The sequence below is a fragment of the Boleophthalmus pectinirostris genome, unplaced genomic scaffold, assembly GCF_026225935.1.
Source record: "Boleophthalmus pectinirostris isolate CB_2022bp ecotype Guang Dong unplaced genomic scaffold, ASM2622593v1 HiC_scaffold_17, whole genome shotgun sequence".
NCBI classification, from domain to species: domain Eukaryota; kingdom Metazoa; phylum Chordata; class Actinopteri; order Gobiiformes; family Gobiidae; genus Boleophthalmus; species Boleophthalmus pectinirostris.
The window spans coordinates 22,323,314-22,343,732 of NW_026571115.1; the positions used below are offsets into that span (position 1 = coordinate 22,323,314).

The 20,419-nt window shown below is 39.8% G+C and overlaps 3 protein-coding genes across 4 annotated transcripts in view; 1 reads left to right on the top strand and 2 right to left on the bottom strand.

Moving 5' to 3' along the window:
- The first annotated feature begins 1,022 nt into the window (after positions 1-1,022).
- On the top strand, positions 1,023-5,023 carry LOC110171346 (glutaryl-CoA dehydrogenase, mitochondrial-like). Of its 2 annotated transcripts, none has more exons than XM_020937053.2 (12): positions 1,023-1,089; positions 1,477-1,587; positions 1,701-1,727; positions 1,817-1,957; positions 2,337-2,399; positions 2,512-2,682; positions 2,757-2,886; positions 3,310-3,526; positions 3,606-3,709; positions 3,798-3,923; positions 4,160-4,320; positions 4,480-5,023. In XM_020937053.2, exons 2-12 carry the CDS (start codon positions 1,488-1,490, stop codon positions 4,551-4,553), a joined length of 1,314 nt encoding a protein of 437 aa, XP_020792712.2. In that variant the 5' UTR covers positions 1,023-1,089; positions 1,477-1,487; the 3' UTR covers positions 4,554-5,023. The 2 variants fall into 2 exon arrangements, with proteins under 2 accessions (XP_020792712.2, XP_055008973.1); XM_055152998.1 differs by having other exon boundaries at positions 1,026-1,108.
- A 3,353-nt stretch (positions 5,024-8,376) lies between these two features.
- Positions 8,377-16,480, bottom strand: farsa (phenylalanyl-tRNA synthetase subunit alpha). Its single transcript, XM_020937697.2, has 13 exons — positions 16,295-16,480; positions 14,717-14,854; positions 14,535-14,633; positions 14,346-14,464; positions 14,073-14,165; positions 12,325-12,453; positions 12,120-12,235; positions 11,078-11,162; positions 10,815-10,914; positions 9,992-10,160; positions 9,784-9,861; positions 9,594-9,708; positions 8,377-8,666 (listed from the first exon to the last, which is right to left on the bottom strand). The coding sequence occupies exons 1-13, from the start codon at positions 16,460-16,462 to the stop codon at positions 8,561-8,563; spliced, it is 1,515 nt and encodes a 504-aa protein (XP_020793356.2). The 5' UTR covers positions 16,463-16,480; the 3' UTR covers positions 8,377-8,560.
- Positions 16,481-16,736: 256 nt separating this feature from the next.
- Positions 16,737-20,419, bottom strand: part of ilf3b (interleukin enhancer binding factor 3b) — a 9,787-nt gene continuing 6,104 nt past the window's right edge. Inside the window, exons 5-9 of the mRNA XM_055153078.1 lie at positions 20,181-20,417; positions 20,000-20,111; positions 19,771-19,818; positions 17,708-18,139; positions 16,737-17,393 (exon numbers count right to left, since the gene is read on the bottom strand). Of these exons, the coding sequence (XP_055009053.1) occupies positions 17,260-17,393; positions 17,708-18,139; positions 19,771-19,818; positions 20,000-20,111; positions 20,181-20,417 (963 nt within the window). The 3' untranslated portion in view covers positions 16,737-17,259. The remainder of the gene's footprint in view (positions 17,394-17,707; positions 18,140-19,770; positions 19,819-19,999; positions 20,112-20,180; positions 20,418-20,419) is intronic.

A 20,419-nucleotide genomic window follows, 5' to 3' on the forward strand; every position in this document is an offset into this window, starting at 1 on the left:
CAGCCTTTAGTACCGTTAACTTTGTTGCAATTACGGTGTAGCACAGACCAATATGTGGTAGCTATTACACCACATAAAGGTCTGTGCTGTTAGTGAATTAATCCACATTCAAAATAATTTAGCCAAATAGGTTTACTGTAGGCTAGATCTAATGAGCATGTGATGTCTATAAAAACAATGTCATAACAAACCACAATGGCGTATCCGGCGCATCAACGTTATAAAACATTAAAGACAGCAAAACTGACTGTGATAACAACTTGGCCTATGTCAGGGTAAATTGTCATGTGGGGTTTGTTGTCCTTATGTTTTCTTGAAAAGCTATGGCTGAATTAAAATCCCCGCTACAACTCAGCCGAGTTGTAGCTTTTTACTTGATATTTGATTTTTCATTCTCAAATAAATAACCTTTTATAGACAAACAGCCTAAATAGTCCACATCAAGTCAGGCCCGTTTTTGTGTGACAGCGCCCCCTGTTGTGACTATAAAAAGCAATGTAATATAACCTGTGAGACAACTAAATCTAGCTCCGTCTCCCCGTGGGTCTATCTTGAAAGTATAATAAGATAAAGGTCATATGAGATCCAAGGCTATAGGTTTCCCCAATGGTTTCCCCTCTGTGGATCTCTAATCCCAGTCTACACGATCAGGTACCATCGGATCATGGACACACACGTGATAGAAAAAGATAGATTGCTTGTTTTCAGTTTGCTTAGACTCAAATACTTTTGTTCATGGTGTATCAGAAAGTGACAGAGTGCTGTGTGCATGGATCGCAGCGCAGCTTTTTCCCCCCATTACATTTATTGCACATACACATACAAATTACTATAAACATACAAGAAAACAGATAAACAATATACACAAAGATTACAACGTCCAGAGCAGCCACAGAACTATAACAAAATTAAAATATAAATAAATAAATATAAATAAATAAAATAAAAAGGTTTTATTATAGATCCATGAGCGCAGCGCACTAGGACCGAGTGTGCGTGATGACGTAGACCGGTGTTTTGACGTCCCTTGCCTCACACGCGCTGCTGCCCCGTCACCTGAGACACAGAAGCGACTCTGGACAAGGACTTGTGAGACATTACGCATTAAGTACATACGTTTAACAGCTGTCAGTCGGACTTGCTCTGTTCTGTGTTTTGGCATGTTCCTTTATTGGATGAAGTAGTGTTTATAAATGGACTGGAGCGAGCTAACATCGTGCTAAAAGCTACTGTTACACAAGTTAGCCGCGTTAGCTTAGCTTGGCTTGAGTGCAGTGTTTACAGTGAGAGTAGTCAGATCTGTTTGCTGTCAGCATGTTGTTGTCCTCATGTGTGCCTATTCATCCTGTACTGGGCCAGACATATTATTTCAATTACTAACTGTATTTATAGAAAGAATCATAGGTCAGGAAAATCTGTGTTTTTTGCTGCACATTACTGTACTCCCATTAACCATTACGTCGTGTGTGCTTTTAGTCAAACTTATCATGGCACTGAGACGTGTCTGTCGGCTCCTGCTGAATCCTCAAAGATGTGCTATTGTGTCAGCATCCAGAGCACAGGGGACAGCTGCACCTGCTGTGCAAGGTGAGTGTAATAGCATAGCCTAATGCTCTGGGCATGCGGAGGGGCTATTGATATTTCATGAAAGAACATTTAGTTTACAGTCTACATCGATCATTGTCCCTCTTTGTCCACAGAGTCTCAGAAAACCAAGTCCAAAACACGTATGTTCTTCCTTCTTCTATTTATTGTTGCGTAAACTATCCGTCACCAGATTGTGTCCATGTTTAATAAAATACTTCCTATCCAACAGCCAAAGTCCATTTTAACTGGCAAGATCCTCTTGACCTGGATGGTCAGCTGACTGAAGAGGAGATTATGATCCGAGATTCTTTCCGCACATATTGCCAAGAGAAACTCATGCCCCGCATCTTAATGGCAAACAGAAATGAAGGTACTGTTTGTCAGCATTCTCTGTTTTGCCATATGAAGTCAAAAAATATGCATGTTCTTGTATGGGGGGAAATAATTCCATTAGCAACCAATATCAATAACCCAATCATTAGCTATGGGGTTGTGTTGTTGCCATTGGTTACAAGGTGATTATATTGAGCGGCAGATGCATACTCTTGATTTTTGTTTTGGAGATTGGAGGTTTTGGAAAACCTCGACTAACATTTAAAAGCACTGTTGGATTGCCAAAATATCTTCTGACTGGTTAAAATTTTTGCCAATATCATTCTTCCTCCCATTGTTATTCATAAAGAGAGCAATATAGGGAGAATGACAAAAGAGAGCTGTTGGATTAATACATTCTAATTGATCTTTTTCAGTGTTTCACAGGGAGATTGTGTCAGAAATGGGAGAGATTGGTGTCCTCGGTCCAACTATTAAAGGTCAGTTAAAGCAAATATTTACTTAGGAGTTATTTTGCCCAGATAGGCCCATCTCAGTCTGTGACATGTTTTACAAAGTTTGATTTTTTTGTATCTCTGTGGCTGCTGAAAGGTTATGGATGTGCTGGCACCAGTTATGTCGGTTATGGTCTGATAGCCAGAGAAGTGGAGAGAGTAGACAGCGGCTATCGATCAGTTATGAGTGTCCAGTCCTCCCTCGTCATGTACCCCATTTACGCCTATGGCACAGAGGAGCAGAGACAGAAGTACTTGCCCAAACTGGGTAAAATAATTAAACAATACTTCAACCCAATTGCACATTTTATCAGTATTGACATTTCTCCGTGTTGCCACCAGCTACTGGGGAGATTCTGGGCTGTTTTGGTCTGACAGAGCCTAACCATGGCAGTGATCCCAGCAGCATGGAAACCAAAGCAAAATACAACCCATCCAGCCGTACCTACTCTCTTACCGGATCCAAGACCTGGTGGGTACAAAGTAGGCCTGTTTCACTGACTACCGGGGTTCAGATCTAGCAGTCTTTGCTTTCGACCTCCTTGCATAAAATTTTTTTCAGTTTTAAATCAAAATTCTAATAAAAGGATATTAAGGGCAGCTTTGCTTTGTTTGTTGTCTTAGTGTACAGTGAGTTTTATTCAGTAGTCTCAATAGCACTGTTTACATGTTTTCATTTATTCGCAGCTTGACTGTACCTTTTGGTCAGCACAAAATGTTGACAGGTGTTACAGGATATAATCCTGCTATGAACCAGTCTTTCATATTAACCTGTAAAATATGATTGCTATGGCTTTAACAGTCCACAGGATGGAGCTGTTCACATCAGAAACAGGATTACCCACTGAAATGGTCACAGTGAATGATGAGCTCAGTATGTGTTTATAAACTTCAGGATTACCAACTCCCCCGTGGCCGATATTGCAGTAGTCTGGGCCAAGTGTGAAGATGGAAAGGTGCGAGGGTTCATTTTGGAGAGAGGGATGAAGGGCTTGTCCACTCCAAAGATCGAAGGGAAGTTTTCCCTTAGAGCTTCAGCCACTGGGATGATCCTCATGGACGAGGTAGAGGTGCCTGAGGAAAACCTGCTTCCAAACACCTCAGGTCTGGGGGTAAGACTGCAACACAAGCTATTTTTTAAAAGAAAATCACTGTTCTGTTTAATATAATTCAAGTTGATCTTTTGGTCAGGGTCCATTTGGCTGTCTGAACAATGCTCGATATGGAATTGCATGGGGTGCCCTCGGAGCGGCAGAATTTTGCTTCCATGCAGCTCGCCAGTACACACTCGACAGGTCAGATTTATTTTCTTTTTGTAACAGTTAAACACATTTATACTTTTTGGTAATAATCTACTCTTATATTTGATTATTCTTTCAACAGAATTCAGTTTGGCGTGCCATTGGCGAGGAATCAGTTAATGCAGAAAAAGATGGCCGACATGCTTACAGAGATCTCTATTGGCCTACAGTCCTGTCTCCAGCTGGGGCGACTCATCGATGCTAAAAAGTAACTTTGTCAATACAAATCCTTCTTATTGTTATTATAAGGTAAACTCAGATACCAGATTGAGACAATTTAAATGCAAGGCCTTAAACATGTGGGCAGAATGATGCTAGAGTTGCTTGAGAACAAGGAAGTCATTTGGTGGGAGGGAAGTTAGAACATTGTATATTGACACATGTCTGCATATCTCGGTCAACCTCAGGGAACAAGTGAATCGTTTTTTTCTTCCTCATGTTTAGGTCATCTCCTGAAATGATTTCCATGTTGAAGAGAAACAGCTGTGGTAAAGCTTTAGACATCGCCCGTCAGGCTCGAGACATGCTGGGAGGAAATGGCATCGCAGACGAATACCACATCATCCGCCATGTTATGAATCTGGAGGCCGTCAACACTTATGAAGGTTAACTACTTTCTACACAACACCTAACCTTACCAACAGATCAGATTTAAGCATTATTCTATTTATTTAATCTAAATGGAAGCAGAGTAATCCAATAGCCAGCTGTGTCCTTAATGCACCTGTTCATATGATTTTAATCTCGCTCCTCTCCTACCACAGGTACTCATGATATCCACGCTCTAATCCTGGGCAGAGCCATCACCGGTTTGCAGGCCTTCACCGTGGAGAAGTAGATCCAGGAGCAAGTACTGCTGTGATCAAATATTGAAGTGTAATTACATGTAGACTTTGCAATATAATACAAAGAGGGCTATTTTTCTACTGTCTGTCAATAGAGTGTAATGTACTTGTATAGAAACAGCATTATGAGAGCGGTTTTGGTTTTCCCATTTCATATATGGGAAAGAATAAGTCCTAAGAACTTTACTTTTCTATTAAGCATTCAGAACTGGGCTGGATACTTGTGGCTCAATACAGTATCAAGTGTTGTTATTCAATGCAACAAACTGTAACATGTTTTTTTTTAAACATAATCATTAGCAAGATTAGACACTAATAAATATTAACTGTAATAACTGTATTAAAGAAAGGTCATCTCATTGTAGACAATGTTACTGTATGCTGTGGATCATTTCAACAAACTAAGTTAACATATTTAATTGCTGTGTCAAGTTTAAATAAATACAAGTTGAATAAACACTAATTATGATTCCCCCTCCTTCTAATCTTCTGATCCATATCCTTTCTGTTTAAATTTTGATTTCAGTTAATTGTACTGATAATGCATTTAGTTATGCAAGAGCACTTAAAGATATACAAAGGAGAAAGAATGGTAGCACCTTTCTTGTAACTAATATTAAAGCTAAAGAGATTGTGCCTTTGTTTTAATACTTCAAAGTGTTTGTGATAGAGTTAGACATGGCAGCAAACACATTACAGTTGTATCAATAGGAATAATTTTATTATATTACACTGTAATTACAGTTACAGTTATTTTTGCTTAGCCTTCCAGTTGGCCGTCACATTTATCTTTCTCTGATTTAGGTCTGGTCTATAATGACAGACATGTTTGAAGTGGATAGAATTACAGAATTGACAAATCTGATGACATGGCCTTTTACATGTGCTTATCTTACATAAGGAAATTGCTGCTGTATTTTTTGACCATCTGCTTTTCATCTTTTGGATATCACTCTTGTGATGTAACTTACTCCAGCTCAAACCTGGTCTTTTTCAAGTTCTAGAAAGGGGGCTATAATTCTGGCTTCAATCAAATGGAAGGATGTTTCACACCAGGCAGACTTGGTACTAACTTAGACACATAAAATACTGTAGTTTTTCCAAATTATCAAATTATAAAGCATATAATGTGACTAGGATGGCTTTTCCATGTAGGCATACGACACCCAAATGTTATACAATATTTAAAATATATATATTTGGATTGCAAAAAGTGTATTGAAATAGATAAATAACATTAGATGACAGGAACAAATAATGGGTAAATCATTGGTCTGACTCCGATCGTGAAGTTGTTCATGTGGGCGGGACCTAATAATCAGCTTAGCGCGCGCTCTTCAGCACCTTGGACAGAACGCGCGCATCACGACCAAACTTCAAAGAAAGTTCACGGTGAGCGGACACTGGAGTCACAAAGGGATAGATCTTGTTTTTTTTTCTATTTTTAAGATAAACTTTTTTTTTTTTTTTTTTTTTAATGAGAGGATTAACCCAACAACGGCATGCAAGAAAGAAAGGCTATTTGGAATCTGCCATTTGTTAAATAGTTTTCAATAAAGTGTGAGCAGTGGACACGGGGCACACGGAGCTGCCATGAGTTATGTTTATAATATGTCGTCGTTGAACGCCACGGGAGGAGCGCACGCGTTCGTCCTGGATGAGCCGCTGTACAAACAGTACAAGCCTGTGGCAAAGGACCTCGTCCCACTGCCCAAAGCGGTGCTCTACCTGCTCATGGCTGCGCTCGTAGTGGTCGGAGTCGCTTATGCTATTGTTGGACATCTTATCAAAGACTTGGCCATTGACATAGCAGGTAGGCCATGTGATGTATAATGATGTATGTTTGTGTGATGATGTGATGTATAATTATTTAGCAAATCGATAAAGGAATGTTACTTTAAACCTGTTTACAGTAGGTAATGGAGTTTTATAGCCTGTGTATTCAATGCACTTTGACCATTTTCCCCTTTAACGTTTACATTTTATAACTCACTATTTATTCATTTGGGCACCAATGAAGGCACATAAACTATACATTTGATAAGCTACACACAGTTCTCAGGAAATGATAGATTGACTGTCTCAGATACAAGACAATAGTCTATCAAAAACAAAGTAAACCTGATACATCTTAATGAACTGGAGGAAGCCACTCAAGGAATTACAAGTACAACTGAAAATGTGCCAATCCAATCATCCAGTCCACGTTTAATCACCCAGCACTATCAGACCTACACACTGATTCTTTTAATCTGCCCTCTCCCTTCACAGAATGTGTTCTGGGTCCACATGGAGATGAAGACAAAGAAAAAGACATACACCCATGCCACCACCCATCCAGGAACCCACCCGCGCACCCATTTGCACACAACGCCTTTCACGTGTGGGACCCAGACGAGGTGATGGTGCCTCTGCCCCCAGAGGAGAGTCCTCAGATCAGTCCTTTGCTGCTGGCAGCCATACCCTACATACCTCACTTCTTCCCACACTCTCACAGCCCCACCAGCTCTTTGGCTCTGACGTGCAGCCCCGCCGACAAGGAGGTCAGCATACCCCGAGATTTATGATCCAAGTCAAGTGAAGGGCCACAAGGGACACTACAGATAATATGCTACATTTTTATACTATCACTATGACCAGGACTATGCAAACTATGTGGGCATTTTGCAAATACAATTACAGCCTCGGGTTGTTGAGCAAGACATTTCTCCCAGCCTGCATGTTTGAATGTACTTGGTGGAAGTTGGGGAAGACACAGGCACAGAATTGCTGCCATGTTTCTGTCAGTGTGCCCAGGGCAGCCTCAGCAAAATAAAAAATGTACTCCCTGTGAGTCCATGTTGCCATCAGGTTTAGTGTATGTGAAATGTTTCAAACTGCTGGGGATTTTCCCCTCTGCCGTGAGTGGCAAGATCAGAGAAGAATAAGTGAAGGCCATGTTGTTTTTGTGCCTAAGGTTTATGTACTCTGCAATGGTGTGTTTTACAACATTTTGGTATTTGTGTTGCTTTGGTAAAAAAATAAAGGGTTTTCCTATGTTTTCAATGAATTTCCTCCATTGTACTGTCGTTATGAGTGTACAAGAATCCAACCTTTCACTACTTAAGTGAAAGGTCAAGACTCTTAGGCTTACAAAGAAAGACTTACGGAGTTCCTGCCTCCATGTCCATAATCCTGCCCATCTTTATCTCAGGTGGCAAAGGGATTCCCCCACGCCACAGCACCAGGTAACACCGCTTAGCAGGTGGGTAAAGTTAACTATTCTGAGAAGTATGATATTTGTCCATGGACTTTGAGGTTAGATTATTGTCTTGTGTCTTTTCAAGTTTGTCTTACTACATTTACGCTGTTTCTGAAAAAATGAAAATGAAAAGCTGCTTTTTGCTCTCATAGGAAACAATGGAGAGCTTTTTTGGATAGGCTGACTGCCAGGTTTGTTGTCAGTAAGCACTGCCAGCAAAGGTTTAGTACTGGGTTCCATTGGTTAAGACCCTGAACGTTGGTGACCTGGCTTGAGTAACAAGAGTATTTTGAATGTGAGGGTTATATATTAAATCATTGAGAAGTTGAAACTAAATAAATACAATCAGGCAAAGTAGCATCTCCACGGAGACAAACACATAGTTCCTCCATCAGAAAAGTTACAAAGTGCAGATGAACCAATATGTTGCTCGGTCTATTTTTTTCAGCTATACACCAAGTGAATGAATGTTATGCCTGTAGGATTATGCCCATATTAGTAAACAAACCATAAAGAATGACTTCTTAATAGTACGTTCACGAGAAAACTAATGAGCAAATAAACAAAGAAGCACATTTGTTAATTCAAAAACAACTTATTTAATATTTGTGTTATTCCAAAAGCATCTGTTTTTCTGTACATTTAGTTGTTTTCACATAGAGGCAGTATTGTATAAAAATCAATAACTGTTCTCCAATGCAGCTTGTTGCGCTATAACTTTGAAGGTCCCACATATGAAGGTTAAGAACAGGGTCACAATCACGAGTCCAGCCTGCAAATAGGGCTGTCGTAGACCATCTGCAGGTTGACCTTATGTCCCACCAGCTCTCGGATGTTGTTGATGCCGTACTTGATCATGGTTGGCCTGTACAACAAGAAGACGTCTCAGGTGAGAGGCTGCTGCCACTCTACAACCGCAGCCATAACAAAGTCAGTGTCAGTGTATGCAGCTACAGGTCAGAGCCCAAACCAAAAGCCTGGCTGCACAGAGGATTACACAGCACGGATTATAGAGCTTTTCTCAGTTGATTTGACATGGACTTATTAGCCATGACAAGTGTGTGTTTACTCAAGCCTTAACTCTTTCGACTTTTAAACAGTCTTTCTATATTTAGATTTGCAAATACATACACCATGGAGACTTCATTTACTAGAGTCTAGGCAACATGGGAAATATTATATAGGGTAAAGCAATGTGCAGACGTAATGATATTTTGGGTACTTGGTATTAAACTAAAGTATTGAGTAAAGACTCGAGCCTCAAATAACATACAGGATTGCTCAAACATGCATAAATCTATCAAAATATAACGGAGTAAACTAATGATGAGGGAAACTCAGTAAAATGGTTAAAATGATAATATATAATGTCCCCTTTAAAGCTGGGCTACTCAATTTTAAAAGATGTGATATTATTAGATATTATAAGATATTATTTATAAGATATTAGAACACTTTCTAGCTCTCAAACGCATTTGCAAAATATCCTTCTAAGTTATATATATATATATATATTTTTAATCCAAATGCTATATACCAATATGCTACTTTGAATGAATACAAAACAATGGCAATGCGTAAAATTTGGCCAGGATTTGCCCTTGTTTGTCCAGACTGCTAGAGTTGGTAACAATCCATGCAAAAAACAAATTGGAATCATAATCCTTAATAGAAAATGTGGGATTATTTTAAAAGGTAAAGTTGCTGTGCTCCATTTTGAAAACCTCACGTGGAGAGGAATAAATGGAGGTCAGACTAGTGCCATCTGTACTCGTGAGAGTGGAAAATTCACCTTTCCAAAGACAGGCCCCAGGCGATCACAGACACATCCTCTGGCAGGCCCATGGGCAGCAGCATCTCTGGTCTGAAAACACCGGAGTTACCCACCTCCACCCACTTTTTCAGACCTAAAGAAAAGTGGAGAATTCTGTGTTATTTTTGTGGAGTGTGAGTACAAAGAAAGGTTGATAATAATGGTTTACCTTCATGATAGCTGAACACTTCCATACTGGGTTCTGTGTAAGGGTTGTATGCTGGTTTAAAGCGTAGTTTTGTAATTCCTAGAACACATTAGAACATAAAAGGTAAATAAAGACAAAGCATTGCTGACCATGTGAAGTCAGTCACATACATTTTCTTATAATCTGTGAACAAGATTTGTCATTGTTCCACCACAAATCACTTACTGACCTAGTTTGGTAAAGAACTGGTGCAGGATGCCCATGAGGTCCCCCAGAGTGAGGCCGTAGTCTGCCACCACCCCCTCAATCTGATGGAACTCTGCCAAGTGGGTGGCATCTAGAGTCTCATTCCTGAACACGCGGTCGATGGAGAAGTACTTGACTGGGGTGAACTTTTCCTAATGGCAAAGAAAGAAAAATGTTACTGTGAAACAATATTAGCAAATACACCATGTTTAATTGATAACAATACAAAATATAAAGTCAATACTTTATAAAACAGCACTTTTGTGGTTATTCCTGCATATTAGCCTCAAATCAGTTTAAGTTCTTAACAGTAAACACTACCTACTTTTGACTATTGTTGGTCCAAAAGAAGATTTATAAACAATAATACCCATCATATTGGATTATGATGTTACTACAGTAGTAGAAACTCAAATGCTGTCCAGTTGACAACATCTGGGGAATAAATTCATAATAAACACATAATGTGAAGAGTCTGAGTCATACAGAGTAGAGCAGGGGAGGGTCTGCATAATAATCCCTCTTATTCTTTTAAAGAGGCTTTCAAAGTATGTCGTCAGAGCGAGAAGCAGGCACATCTAGTCCATAAAAGCCCAACACACAATTACACAATACTGACTGAGAGGAACAATATGGAGAATGGTAGTTAAAAGGGCAACTAAACTATGGTGTGAGAAAAGATTCAACACTAATGTGACTGGAAAATTACAGATAATAAAATAAATTGAAATAATTGCAAAGCGGCTGAGTATTATTAAAAGTATAATGGGACAAATGCATTGTTTGAGGTCACATCTTCAAGTCACCTGTTGTGCGAGTTTATACAGCATGCGTGCGCTGACTGCTGTGGTGTGGGTGCGGAGGATGTTCTTCTGAGCCTCCTCAATTTTCCAGTCATATTTGTACCTACAAGAGAGCACAGTTACAGGAGGGAAGAGCAGGGTTCATCTGTGCTGGTAGATGCCGTAATCCCTAGTTCTCCATTATTATTCCAGGCAAACTGTATGTCAACTTTTATCCTTAAATTGCTGGCGCCTGGTGGTACTGTACAATGTAATGTGTGTCTTACCCCTGTGAACCGTAGCCTCCTTCCGAGTGTACCTTCTTCACTCTCTCCAGATATTCCTGTGGGAACTCATGGGCCAGAGCTGGGTCTGAAAAGTCATGTGAAAGATAAATACAAAAACGGGAGCCCGCAGTAATAAGAAAAAACGTCTGCTAATTTCTTAAAGGTTCTTTATTACACAAAATTGACTCTTGTGAACTTATAATGTTGCTCTTCAAAAACATACCCAGAGTTGTGTTTTGTTTCATTCACAAAAGTTTGAGTAACCCTTTATTATTAGTCTGTCTACATCTCCAAAGCTCAAAATGTTCAGTTCTCCCTTATGATGTCATGTAGTGGTAGTTTTCAAGTTAACAGCTACCTTTTACCTTTTGTTTAGTAGAGATTGGCAGTTGCAGGGCTGAAATCATTCGAATGATTCTAGGTACATGGAGTTTAAAAACCCAGAGGAGAGCTTCCTGTATTACCACATGTCATCACAGGTAGAACAGAGTCTTCAAAGTCTTCCATTCGAGAGAAGAACCCAGACTAAATATGCAGGATTTGTGTGTTAACCATGTGTGAATAAAACAAAACCCAACTCCAAGTCTGTTTGTGATGAGGAAAGAACATTACAAATATAGATCAGAAATAGAGTAACAAAACGGAGAACAATATATGCCGCCATAGTAAATCCCCCATGAAATGCTTTTTTTGGGTCTTTTGAGAACCTTGGATCCCCGTGCACCAATATTTCATAGTTTCTTGTTTAAATATAATGTTTATGATAGAGCTGTAGTAAATTAATTATCACTGGTGAAAGGTAAATGCACGCACAGAGCATGTCTTTAGTTGACCAAGTAAATGCACAGAAATTGCACAATAGATTCCCTGACAAAAGAGGGGAGTAAGAGCCTGGGGTAGAGCTGTGAGTGGACATTTTCTTAAGAAGTTGGACATTTCGTAATTACTTATAACTTACAAAAAATAAAACTTTTCTTTGTGAGATGAAAATAGTGTGATTTAAAGCTCATAATAGTTAATGTAACTATACAGTAATTCTCACCAGACAGGAAGAAGGTGTCATGCTGGTCTCGGGCCGGGTGCTGTTGGGGCTGGAACAGAGAGTCAAAGTTCCAAAAAGAGCTCTCGATGAAGTTATTGGTGGGCATCTCTGAGAAGCTGAGAATGATCAACACACCAAACTTAATATACATTTGTAAAAGGTTATTTGTGTATAGAATAAGTCAAAATCTTCCATTTGTACTCACCCCATCTCCAGAAAGATCTGCCTAAACTGCGTGCGCACCTTCAAGAGCGGGTGTAGGTGGCCACTGTCTGGAGCGACCCCCATGGCTTCAAAATTGTATGGCTTAAATTTCTTTTCTTTCCAGCTTCCTCTGCAAACACGCACACATCATCAGAAGGATTGCCAAAGATGTTCTACTACCCAGTCTGTTTCAACCTGTTAAGAATAAAGTACCCAATCCACCACAAACCATAAGCTCTCCAAATGATGATCCTATAACGTGTACACCAGGTCACAAATTCTCTTTAAATTAGGGCCGGGCACGTTAATGCGTAAATTTTGTGTTAACTAATGAATTCATTATTGCCGACAATTTTTTTTTTTCCTTAACGCAGTTTTTATTTATTTATTTTTTTTTACTGTAAATGTCTGTTGCTCACTGGCTTTTATTTTGAAAAAGTCCATTATGAGTGAACCTAGAATGTAGCTGCCACGGCGCTCAGAGAAAACAGAGAGAAAGAAAGCGGGATAAACAAACAAGGGGTAAGGAACTTTTACATGGCCATTTTCATTTTCAGTTCTTCAGACAGCGCAGTCAACACAGCCAAAGTCATTTGTAACACTGCAACGCTGAATTGTCTTATCACCGATGAGTCCGAAATATCACCTAAACCAAAACACTCTGCTCCATACATGCACATTACGCACAAGTGTTCAGAGGCACCACCGCGTGGTGCAATTGCTCTTCGTCGCAACTCTCACTTTTCTTCCGCGAGAAGTTGGTGTCAGCAATTGCATTCTTAATAATAATAATAATAATAATAAACCTGCATGCCTTAGCAACTTGCTTTGTTCTGAAAAGTAAAGGAAAAAAACAAAGTTCTTGGAATTGACAAACTGCACTGAAAGTGTTCTTCTGGTTATGTGTACAGTGTTCTGGTTACTGTTTTGGACTGAGATTCTCATTTTTATATCAGATAGGATAACATGAATGCCCTGGCAGTGGCAATATATTTCAGTTTTGTATTTGGTTTGATTAGATTTTTTCAGTTGAGATTTACACAGTGAAAACTTTATTTTACTGCTGCTGATCACATGCAGTTTTCTTTTGAATTCAATTCATTAAGTCACATTCTAGGAATTGAAATTGGTTCTTTTTATGAGTGAGATTCTCCAAAGGAAGAAGTATAAACATGGACTTTAGAGACCGTGGACTTTAGTGCCCAGCTATTGTATAAAGAAATGCTGTTTGCATAACAGATGTATAGCACTTTAGTTTACGTTTCCAATAAAAGTGCACTATATGCTACTAATGAATTCATTAATTGGTTTTGTGTATAACATGCCATTAATCATGATTACAATTTTTGTATTTTTGATCAGCATTTGTATTGTGAGTAAGCCTGTTGCATATGGGGGACTAGCGGGATATTGTTTTCAGCCAAATCCCTCATTAATGTGATTCAGAGACGGTAACAGACTTATCCTCAACATTTTAGCGGCAGAAGCACAATCCAAGCGATATTTATAGACATTTTTAATGATATTGGATTTGCACATTTTTCAGAGTATTGTTGTGCTGCCCAGCCTTTAGGACACAGCCCATATCTATGGGCCGATCCCCTTTTAGAGGCAGTATTCCTCTGTGTCCAGTGTCTGAATCCCTCCATTCTGCTATTCTTGAACAGAGGAGGGCAGACTGGACAGGTACAATACAGTTTTTTTACTATCACTTTCACAGATCTAATTAGAATTAACAGAATAACTCACGAGGCGATCATCTCTGGTGTCAGCTCGGTCTCCTGTTTGGTGATGGTTGTGCTGAAGGAGTTTCCCTTGGTGATCCAGTAAGACTTCACCGTCCTAAACACAGATGTTACCGAGAGAAAAATATATGCTTATTGAGCTTGTTGCTTATCACGAGTAAAATATCACACAGAGAGCACAAGTCTACAGCATCTGTACCATCAACAAAAGAGACACTGCCACCTACTGGTAAAGTAATGGGATCAATAACCTCAAAGAAACTGGAATATTACTCACACTTCTGAAAGCAGTTTTCGCTTCTTCAATTCATTCTTTTCCTTTTCTTCTAGTTGGGAGCTGGTGCCCTTCTTTACCAGCAGCAACTTTTCTCTGACCTGGTCCACCGCACTGTCCACCTACAAGCAAATTCACGTGCATTATGGATATCTTGAACAATTACAAATCAGAGCAGGGGAAGATACATACTGCTCTGAAAACCCTTGGGCCTCCTTCATGCGCCTTGTCCACCTTGATCCACTTATTTGACATGGCCTTGCTGAAGCCAATCTTTCCAAAGGACAGTTTCTATAAAATGATGTGAACATATTTGCTTCACTTTCTGTGTTTTTATTTTAAGGGTGAGAAACCGTATAGAAATCCTTGTATACCATGAGTTCACTCTGCGCCAGCCCCTCCAGTGGGATAGAGCTGAACACGCGTGCTTCATGGCTGCCTTGTTCAGCGATCTCACTGCCTTCCTCCGTCAACTCCCAGTGCTTTGATGAGCGCAGTTCTGCTGAAATTATCTACAAAACAGATACAGACACAAACAAATTGTTTTTGAGACCACAGCTGATCAATCAGATACATTCATATACTTGAATATTTAGAAGTAAGTAAATTTAAGAACAGTGGAGTGACCCATGTTCTGCTGGTGAACTCCAGCAACAGCAGCTACTTGAACGTGTCCAGCAAAAACAATTAACTGTTCCAATTAGAAAACACAGACTCTAGAGTAGGGTGGTCCATCCAGCATGGTAAAAAATAAAGTTTCAAATAGCCTTGATTAGAACCCTGCATTAGGTTTTAGTATCCAAAAGATGATTTAGGAAGAAATTTGGAAGAAAAAGGAGATGTTTTAGAGGTTGCTCAAGCTGCATGAAGTTTCTGCATGATGTTTTGAAGCTCCAGCAAATTATTTGGTATTCCTTAAGAAGCTGTCACTTATGAAAATTCAGTTGTCAAAAAAGCAGCCTTAACAGCTTTCGCCCAGCATCTTTGGTACTTGATTGGTTGGCCTGGCATTCTTTGACTCCAGTGTGACAGAAGAATAGAAGAGACTGATGGTTCACAATATTATGGAAAGTAAGGTTCAGAAGTTCCACCAAAGCGACGTGATGCCCTTAATCAAGCAGATTATGAAGGGAAGCAGATCAGATCAGTGATTCTGTCACCACCAGCACGACACATTCCTTTGAAGCTCTTGATCAGCCAAAAACATTTTTAATTTTTTAAAATTCCCCAGCAGACTGGGCAGATGATGCAGACTTTCCAAAGGCTGTTAAAACTGTGCATTCCAAAAGTTGTCAATGATGTTGCTAAAAGAGGGGTGAAGCTTAATCAAGATTTTATCTGTAGCCTAACAAAGAATGAAGATCAGAAACGGTATCTACTGTAAGTCGTCAAAGAGCACAGGCGCATCTTTTGTGATGCCAACAGAGCCACAGAGGATGCTGGACTTTCTAAGTAACTTTTATGGACTTTCTGAGTATTTTTTTCTGTTAGTTTCAGTTTCTATTTGCAGAATAAAATAACAAATTATTCGAATACGCCTTATTTATTTGGGTCGCTATGTTAGAGTATTGGCCAAGTAGAGTAATTTTCAAGTGTCTTTAGCAACCTCTAAATATTAATTAATTTGCATAAAATTTGGACGCAAATATTTTGGACAGATATGGAACCAAATGCAGGGCTCTAATCTATAGAATCTAAAAAAAAAAAAAAAATCTTATTAAAGGTCTTATTTGCACGTGCAATTTCACAACACAGTTGGGGCGGAATAAGAGTGAGAGTTTACGTTAGTTGGCTTTTTGAAAGCATAACTACATCCTCAAATAATGTGACATTAAACCAGTTGGACTTATTCCTGTGGCTCTCATCTGGTTGCATCAGTCAGGGCGGCCGGGGCATTAAATGAACACAGTTGACACTCAGACTTCCGGCGCCGCTCGGTTCGGTAAACTCACGTCTCCCAGGGACTGTAGACTCTTCACGGCCCCGACCACGACCTGGTGGTCCACCCCGAGCCCGGACGCGGCCTCCACGCTGTCTACGCCATCGTCAGCCCTCTCCACCAGCCGAAGGAGCGTCTCCACAACCCCGGCGTCTGCCATGCTGCTGCCCCAAAGCACCATGCAAAGACCAAAGAAACCGGAAGTGACGACGCTCTCACCGGAGCCGAAAACACTGGTGTATAGACGCACTTTACCGTAATGTCCGTCTGCGAGCGCAAACCAACTACTAGTCGGTACACTGAATGAGCATAATTATCAAATACATGTGTAGAAGCATTTCTTCAGGATTAAAAAACAGACTACCATTATGATCATGTGTAGCCTATGTTGTGACGATTATATTTTGTTTAGATGTGTATGGAAAATTGTGGTAAATTTAAATTTCTAGTCAAAATCATTTCAAAATAAAATAGTTTTATTACTACAGTCACACTGTTACAAGAACAGAAACATCTTACTCAGTCCAAGCTACTGAGCAACAATTATCCAGTATTCTGCAGGTTAATAACTAAAACAGAACTAAAATGATAACATTACCAAAAAAGTAAATGAACACTTTTTAGCTCTATTGATTATTATAAAAAATAAAATAAAATAAAATACATGTTTTACAGTTTAGCTGATTGAGTCAGCAAGTAAAACCAGCTAGGACATAAAGAAGTTTAACAGTTATTAAAAAATGAACAAAACAACATTAAAAACAGCAATTTGCACTGACCAGATCACAAAAACAGGTCACCACATTCAACCACAACTCTACTCAGACTCAAATGTCCAGACAACTGCTTGTGTGCCCATGTGTGCTACATTTATACCCCAAAGCACAAGAAGCGAACATGAAAAAGGCAGAGAGCACAGGTGAGCCAATGATCTTGTATCTGGAGGAGACACTAATGCAACACAATTGCAGGAACAGTCTATCTGTACTGGTAGTTCATGCTCCCCTCTCCTCGGCCGTAGTTTGACTGGCTGTGGTACTGACTGTGGCTGTTGCTGAAGCTCTGGTTGTTCCCTCCTCCTTGAGAGTTGTAACTGGACTGACTGTTGAAGCCTATGCAGGAAAAATAAAAGGATTAGAAAAGTCACTGGGAATACACATTTCCTGTAATTTCTTTATCCTCCGGAAGATACTGCAAACATTATACAACCCATTTTAGCTTCATCCCACTGTGTTAGACCAATTTGTTAATGAGTTGCATTGTCAACTGTGGTATAAACAAAAGCATGCATGAGAATTCTCAACACTGGGAAACCACTCACAAGTCCTGCCTTGGTAAATATAATCAGGAGGAAATCTGATCGTGGCACAGTAAGCTGCAACTAAAGTCTCAGTTAGGATTCAAGTCGTTCACTCTTTTGTCTTACCTTCATAACTGTAGTCCTGGTTGCTTGGTGTCCCTCCAGTCACCTGACTTGGATAAGCAGTGCTGTACGAGTACCCGCCTGTGCCTCCTTGGCTCTGGTTGAAGGTCTTCTTTCCCTGCCCATAGCCCTGGTTGTACTGGTTATAGGAAGCCTGGCTTGAGGGAGTAGGGGACTGGTATCCTGCTGACGACCCACTACTGTTGTTGGAGCCCTGATAAGGAACCTTGCCTCCCTTGAGCATGGGAGGAGGCGGCTGCTGCTTCTTCTTCTGTTGTGCCTTGTTAGCAGCAGGTGCAGTGTAGCTTCCCTCATTGGAGTAGTAGGAGCCGTAGGAGCCCTGGGCTGATACAGGGGAGGAGCTTGGAGGAGGTCCGCCTGAGGGACTGCTCACAGAGGCATTTCCCCCGTTAGTTCCACCATTGTTATAGTAATCTGAAAAGAAAAATTAAAAAGTGCAACACTTATGAGGGAAATGTATTTACATGAAGGACATTATTCATATTTGAAATATACACAATATAATAGAAGTAATAGCAGAAGTTTTATTCTGGATAATCAAATTTCAGTAGCTGGTTCTAATGTCTATTATTGTAAGAGGTTTAGAAATGCAGGCTGTCAGAACCTAGTTATTGTACAAATAAAAATGTGGTCAATATATTTGGTCCTTATGAAACGCATTTTACATTTTGAAACCTTTAGATTCCGTTTCTATTATCCAAGTCAAAATGTTTTGAACTAAATGCATGCTATTTAAGTTAAAAAATACAGACAGTTACTAGCAAGAGTAAGAAATAGTAACAATGGCCTTTATTACATAAAAAAAAAATACATACATATAACCACTATTAATTGAGTGAAGCCATCCTTGTAATTTCCAGGAGTCTATTCTCAAGAGTGCCCCAATGCTACTTTGTCTTGAAAAACACCCAAATGTTTATGTCATTAGCATTTACAATGTGTGTCTAATTTATCTGTAATCAGTTTAGCAACATTATTTTAGTTGCCACAAAATGTCATTTACAGTTCTGCCTTATAAGCCAGCTTCAGCATTCTATAACAAAGTTTGTTACCAAATGAATGTTTAGATAGGCACGTGGCATAAATGGATCTGAGCATGCATCTGTATTGGTACAGCCAGTAATACTAAACAGAGCTTCTTCAAAACAAAATAAGTTAAACTATAGGACAATAAAATGAAAAAATAAAAAAATCATACAAAGGCAACACTCATTCAATTTCTGGTGTAAACAGCTCATTTTTTTCTGATCTCATATAAAAATAGCAGTTGCTTTAAATCCAAGAGGAAATTTTAAAATCAAATAAAAGACTTAAACACAAACAGACACAGTTGAGTGTAGAGATTGTGGCCACTGGATCATGTCCCATAGACCTTCATCTGATCCAGGCAATCCATTAAAATGTTCTGGTCCAACAAGGACATAAGATGAGCCCTGTCGTTTAAGAGTGTCCACAGACAGAACATGCACTTCCTCTGGTGGAGTCCAAGTACGTGAAAGGTGGGGTGGAAGGGCAGATGGTCACGGTTCCAGGGATAAGAACTTGAAGGATGGCGTTGTCAGGACTTAAATTTTGTTTCTTGTGAAATTTCTTTGAAAATGTCTAAGAGTGGAAGCTCTAGTTTGCAAACTCGTGGAACCCATCACAGTCTGAGACAAAGTCACCTAAAGAGTGAGACAGGGCAGAGAAGGGAAAATATCACCATTAGCTTTGTGGGAGCTGAATGTATTTTGTGCCACATATTGGCAGAGGGTCAGATTAGATTTGTAATCGAGAGGGTTTTAGATTTCTCTGCTGCTGTCACACTCAGGTAGGTCAGGCGTCAGAACAGTCTGTGAAGTGCTTCTCAAAAAGTAGAAAAGAGACCTGTGGCTCAGCAGAGAAGCAGAGAAATGTAAAATGACTGAAGAAGTTCCCTCTGTGCTACTGTGGCGTTAAGATGGAATTATTTCTAAATGTAACCGCATTGTTCCTAAACATGTATAGGAGTAGGTAGATACATTCACAACTGCAACAAGATTACAAATAAAAGAATGAAGACTTACTGTATCCAGGGGTAGAGTTGTTCCCGTAACCGTAGGTTCCAAACCCACCTAAAAAAGAGAACAAACAAGGATATTAGACACCAAGAAGTCCCTTTTGATAATACAATGTTGATATGTTGTAAAACAGAAGAACTACCCTACTCCTGTGCAGTAATGATGCAGCCTGAATGACAATGTTTTATAAAAAAAAACAAAAAAACATTTAAATGTAAAAAAGGCATAAATTTACCTCCTTGTCCATAACCTCCTCCATTGTTATATCCTCGTCCTCTTCCACGCCCCCTTCCTCTTCCTCTGGGTGTGGCACCGTCTCCTGCTCCCATCATGCCAAAGCCGGTGTGCTAAACATAAACATAAACTAAATGTACACCTGCCCACAACCTCTTGCAGTCAGACAGAACTACTCATACCATGGGTGGTCCTTTCTTCTTTTTAGCAGCATCGGGATAAGAGCCCTCAGGGAAGAGCTGCTCCAGAGCAGCCAAGGCAGCGTAAGCCTTGGCCACTTTCTTGTTGGAACCCGTTCCTTGGAACTTCTGCCCATCGATCTCCACCTCCATGACAAAGCGCTTGTCATGGCTGCCTCCAGTCTCTGAGATCAGCTCGTATTTTAGGCCGCGGCGCTTCTCGTTCAGCTCCATCACTGGAT

Coding starts and splice junctions, on each gene's coding strand:
- farsa (XM_020937697.2), bottom strand. CDS start 16,462: ATGGTGCTTTGGGGCAGCAGCATGGCAGACGCCGGGGTTGTGGAGACG. Junction 10,915..11,077: donor GGAGGCTACGGTTCACAGGG/GTAAGACACACA, acceptor GCTCTCTTGTAG/GTACAAATATGACTGGAAAA. Junction 9,862..9,991: donor CCAGTTCTTTACCAAACTAG/GTCAGTAAGTGA, acceptor AATGTGTTCTAG/GAATTACAAAACTACGCTTT.
- LOC110171346 (XM_020937053.2), top strand. CDS start 1,488: ATGGCACTGAGACGTGTCTGTCGGCTCCTGCTGAATCCTCAAAGATGT. Junction 1,958..2,336: donor AATGGCAAACAGAAATGAAG/GTACTGTTTGTC, acceptor GATCTTTTTCAG/TGTTTCACAGGGAGATTGTG. Junction 4,321..4,479: donor GGCCGTCAACACTTATGAAG/GTTAACTACTTT, acceptor CTCCTACCACAG/GTACTCATGATATCCACGCT.